This window comes from Oratosquilla oratoria, chromosome 8, assembly GCF_046742065.1.
Source record: "Oratosquilla oratoria isolate Oo_2021 chromosome 8, ASM4674206v1, whole genome shotgun sequence".
Lineage (NCBI taxonomy): Eukaryota > Metazoa > Arthropoda > Malacostraca > Stomatopoda > Squillidae > Oratosquilla > Oratosquilla oratoria.
The window spans coordinates 50645717-50650953 of record NC_134784.1 but is presented as its reverse complement, the minus strand read 5'-3'; the positions used below and the strand labels follow the sequence as shown (position 1 = coordinate 50650953).

At 40.6% G+C, this 5237-nt stretch overlaps 1 protein-coding gene across 1 annotated transcript in view; it reads left to right on the top strand.

Annotated features, from left to right (window-relative positions):
• Positions 1–4581: 4581 nt before the first annotated feature.
• LOC143027380 (uncharacterized) overlaps positions 4582–5237 on the top strand; it is a 26130-nt gene continuing 25474 nt past the window's right edge. The window contains exon 1 of the mRNA XM_076188663.1: positions 4582–4665. Coding sequence (XP_076044778.1) covers positions 4582–4665 — 84 coding nt within the window. The remainder of the gene's footprint in view (positions 4666–5237) is intronic.

The following is a 5237-nucleotide window of genomic DNA, read 5'->3' as shown; positions in this document are numbered from 1 at the left end:
GTGATTTTGACGGGGACGGGTTGCGAGCCCATCCCCATCATACGTGTCTTGTATGGTTGCCATGAACAAATGCCTGTGATTTCGCTCTCTCACGCCCCTACCCACCACCAAACCGGACGAGGGGAGACCAAGATTTGGGTATACATATTAATCTAATAGTCCCAGGGGTCATGAGAGAGTACACACACCCACAACCTTGACATTAGGAAGATGACAGTCACGGACCGTGAGGTGTCGGCCCAGGTGGTAGTTGTCTGACTCAGGGAGTGCTTGACCCATAGATTCAAGTCTATTGGCCCAGCCAGTTTGCTTCTCCGAGCTGAGAGGGAGCATCCATCCTGGCTTGAATAGAGGACCAAAGAAGCGTGTTGTTAGTCCCATGGGGCATTTCAGTGCGACGACGGCCCTGGAATATCACTCAGCCTCCAAGACTCCCGTCACAAGGCTCTGCAGTGTTGCCATGTACAGAAAACACATGCATTTGTGAACCATAACGTGTTTGGATAGCCGTTGACTCAGACTTCATGTACCCTTTTGATGGTTTTCTTTTTCCTCTATCTGAGTGTTCAACTCACCCTTCTTATTAGTGGGTTACCAGTGAGGGAGCCGGTTTAGTCGCCGACAGTCCGACCATGCAGGAGATAGTACTGAGTTACATGGTACAAATAGAAATACAGCCGCCTTACCGAACAAAAAGCTGAAAATGTCATCCGCCTTTATCACAACATCCATAATCATGATATTGAAGGGCATGTCCCGGGACGTCAACAAAATTCTTCCAGTCGATAGGATGACAGTGGACGTTTTAATCGACACTGGAAGTTCTCGGAACTTCATTAGACCGTAAAATGCGTATTTTGCTGACTTGAAGGTGTTGCCTGCGACAGTAACAGTTTCTCTGGCATCTACTCAGCTGTCCTCTGAAAAATTTGGAAACTGTTTGGTTAGTCTAACTGGCTATCAATGCCTACATGTATGAGGATGTTCAATTGTACAACAAGAAGTATTTATGTTCTCCTTTCCTGCTATGCCATGACTTTCTGAAGGAACAAAAGTAGGTGTCTGTCGTGTGTGGAGGAAGCCAACCTCCACTAGAACTGTGCAGTATGGTGGTCGTTGCTGTTGACCGTCTAACACTGTTGACGAAGAACATAAGATTATTGAAGATGAACATGAAGTGCTCAAGTTGTAGTTGTTCAGAATGGAAACAAAAGGAGAATGGTGGTAGACTACTCGCAAATAATCACCCGTTTTACATACCTGAATGCGCATCCCATCCCAGCAGTCTCTGAGATGATGGAATACAACTACTTAAATTAAACTGACCTCAACACAGTATACCATTGGAAACTGGTATGTTATAACACATTTGTAAATGTTCACTTTAAACCCACTATCGGAGAAATAATATCGGAAGTACAGGAAAAACTGTATATTTCGACTACTATCTATAGTCCTCTTCAGCAGAATGGTTACAAGAAGTTAGAGTACAGGTATAAATGAGGTAGTGAGGGGTACAGAAAAGGGGATGGGGAAAGTGGGGGTATACCATCAAATACCTCTGAAGACCGAAGATACATATTACTACGCTAGGCCACATAATCGAAAACCACAAGATCCGCCCTGTGATACCAGTCCCAGAGAATGCTAAAACATGTCGTCGAGCTCTTGGACCCCTGTCCAAGTACGCTAAGTGAATCCCGAGCTTCTCAGTGAAATTTGACCCATTGTCGAGTGTAATAATAACCCAGTGACGCCCAGATTGTTGGAGGCATTCAACAGACTGAAGTAAGAGATATCGCAGGCTTTTCTTTGCAGTAGATGACAGCACACTATTTTTCGTCGAAAAGGATGCTTCAGCTAGTGATATCGTAGCATCCTTGAAACAAAATGGCAAACCAGTTGCCTTCCTCTCACATTTACTTGCTCCTGTTGAACGTCACCAATTAGCTGTAGAACGAGAAGCATGTGCCATAGTTGAGGCTTTAGGTAAGCGGCGTCACTTTCTGATTGGTTGACATTTTCAGCTCGTTACAGATCAAGAGTTGGTGTGGTTAATGTCTGATCAAAAGCAAAAGAGGAAAAAGAAGAAAAAAAAAGAGAAGGAAAATCAAGAATGGGACTATTCTTTATTGTAAGCTAGAATTGTCCTGTTTCAGTTTTGACATCTCTCATAGGCTTGGCTCATACAACCTTGTTGCAAACGCATTTTCTCGGGAACCTCATGACACATCAGCAGCTACCAGCAATAGAAATGACAAACTACAACATCTGTACAAATAATTGTTCCACCCTCGTGTGATATATATGTGGCACATCATCTGCTGCCAGAGCTTGCCATTTTCAATTATTTCTCCCTGTCGTCTCTTTCTGCATGAGGGGACGGAGAGGGGGGTTGTCAATTAAGTAAAGCGGCCTTGCTGTGGATTTACTGTTTCTTGGTACATTGCTTCTCACCCAGGACATTGGGTGGGATACAGATGAGAGGAAGGAAAGGGTGGTAGTGGGGGTGGGGGAAGTGGAATGGGTGGGATTAGGTACGTGCCTTTGTCTTGGCTACCCTCCATATAACGGGGAAAAAGCTCTTGGTATATGGATATATTGATGTTTATCATGTTATAATGTACTTGATTTTGTAGCTTATTACCAAAGTTTATTGCTTCTATCAATTTCAGTTATGTACTTTGTAGAAGTTCAGTGGTCTAAAATAAAAACTTTGCGAAGCATCTCAACAAGGTTTTACTTATATAACAACGCCAACTTAAGGTGGATCTTATTTTGGTAAAATTCCAGAATCACGCAAATGCGGATGTATAACATGAAATTTACGTTGTCTAATAGTTCCTAACCATATATAAGCTAGGCTAACGTAACAATTCTATCTAAAGAATATACCTTTCAAATGCAAAATAGAAAGAAGTGAAAAGTGTGTTTGCGGGATACTGGAATAGTACTTTTTTTCCGTGGGAAGTGTGGGACTACTCCAGGTTCTAGTCCTGTATCACGCAAACACATTTTTTCACTTTTTATTTTATTTTATTTTGTCTTTGAAAGATCGGATGTTGTCAAGATTGCTGAACCTAATATTTACTTGTCAAGAGCACCTAACCCTATTGTCCCATACTAAGAATGACGAACCCAAATGTCTTCATGTAAAGAATAGGAAATCCTTAACAAATGAGCTCGTTTATTGATATATGAACAATTAAAATAACATATTACTCAGTTACCACGAAAACCCCCCAGGTGAAATAACTTGGTTATTGAAAGGATATTGTATTACGACTGCATTACAGAACCTTGATTTGATTTGTCCATAAAGATTCTATATGTTGTATGTGGATGCCTGTCTCCGGGTGAACGGAATGCAGAACGGTTGACGGTTTTGTGGTTGTCTGGAGTATTGGCTATGTTTCTGTAATCTTGCCATTCATCGCTGTGAATACTTGGTCCATGTCTCTCCTGTTTTTTATTGTTGACAGGAGTCTCTCTTTGTCTTCGTGCTTAGTTTTTTCTAAATACCCGGTTTCTGGTGATGTTCCATTATCTACCAAGTCAAAAACCCAAACTCGACTCTTGGAGGCCCTTCTTCGATGGTGTTTTGTTTTGTATGAAAAGCTCGTTTCGTCAATTTGAACTATTATACCAGATTATAGTATTAAACTCAAAAGGTAAAAATACAATATTTTCTGGTGAGATCTATTTACAACACAAGAAGTTTCCTGTTCCTTCATTTCATTACACCAATGATATAGAATATGAATCCGTTGTTGTAATTTCACTTTTGATTTAGCAACAAATAACCCTTTTCTTATTGCTACATTTCGTTTGCGCCTTGAACAAAGCCTTTGAAAGTTAAGCAGTTATTGAAATGTCTGGTAATATTGAGTTCATGTCTAGAACAGTGAACCCGATTAATCTCATGCAAAGAATAACGAGCCCAATCATCTTCTTGTAAAGAAGAGCAAACCCTGCTGTGAATGGGTTTCGCTATTCCTTACTAAACCCGGAAGATCTAGTCCTTCTATCGCATTGTTACGATAGGTTAAGTTAGGTTGGCAGGCAAGCGAATGGAGGTCTAAAAAAGAAAAAAAAAAAAAGGAGTAAAGTTGCAAAGGAGCGGGGGTGGGATGGGGTGGAAGTAGGGACAGTCGTTTTCACAGGTGAGTTAAATTCACATGCACTGATTGTCAATCCAGAACGACACAAAATTATTACGGGCAACAGTTACGAGTCTAGACAAGTTTTCTTCTTCTTCTTCTTCTTCTTCTTCTTCTTCTTCTTCTTCTTCTTCTTCTTCTTCTTCTTCTTCTTCTTCTTCTTCTTCTTCGTCACAGTTTCTTTTTCCTTTAAAGTGTCAGCCTCTCAAACTCGTTACCTAATTAGGCTATTACACTGAATTCTCTGGCCAGTTTCAAACATGCTTTCCACAATGTCCTCATTTCACACATTTATCAAATTTACTAATATTTCTACCACGCACCTATTGATTAATACTCCCATTCACTTTACGAGTATACAGTAATTTGAATATAGTACATAACTCAGTCGGTGCTACTATAGCGTGAGGTCTACCGCCATATGTCACCTACCCAGGTGCAACAAGAGGTCTATCGTGTGACCCGCGTTCCTCCGGGACGTTCCCAGCACCTGTCCATCAATCATGTGACCTGCCCAAATACATAAAAAACGTGACCTGTCCACGTGACCTAACCTAACCTAGCCTATCCTAACCCAACTTAACCTAACCTATCCTAACGTAACCTAACCTAACGTAACCTAACTTAACCTAACCCAACCTAACCTAACCTAACCTAACCTAACCTAACCTAACGTAACCTAACCTAACCTAACCTAACCTAACCTAACCTAACCTAACCTAACCTAACCTAACCTAACCTAACCTAACCTAACCTAACCTAACCTAACCTAACCTAACCTATTTGTGTCATTCTTAGAAGATGCACGAAGTGTGTATCACTAGAATAAATGTATGGAAATATATGATAACATGTTTATTTTTTACCTTTGATATGAATGTGATTAGAAATCCAATTATCTAAGTCAGTCGTAGGATAAATACAAATTATGTGTTTATCGCTAAGATAAATGTATGGAAATGGTAGACCTCACGCTATAGTACTAACGGGAGGTAGATCTCACGTTATAGTGTGGTAGACCTCACGCTATAGTAGAACCACTCAGTCTTTGTACCCATAATTTATTATTTTTTAGTA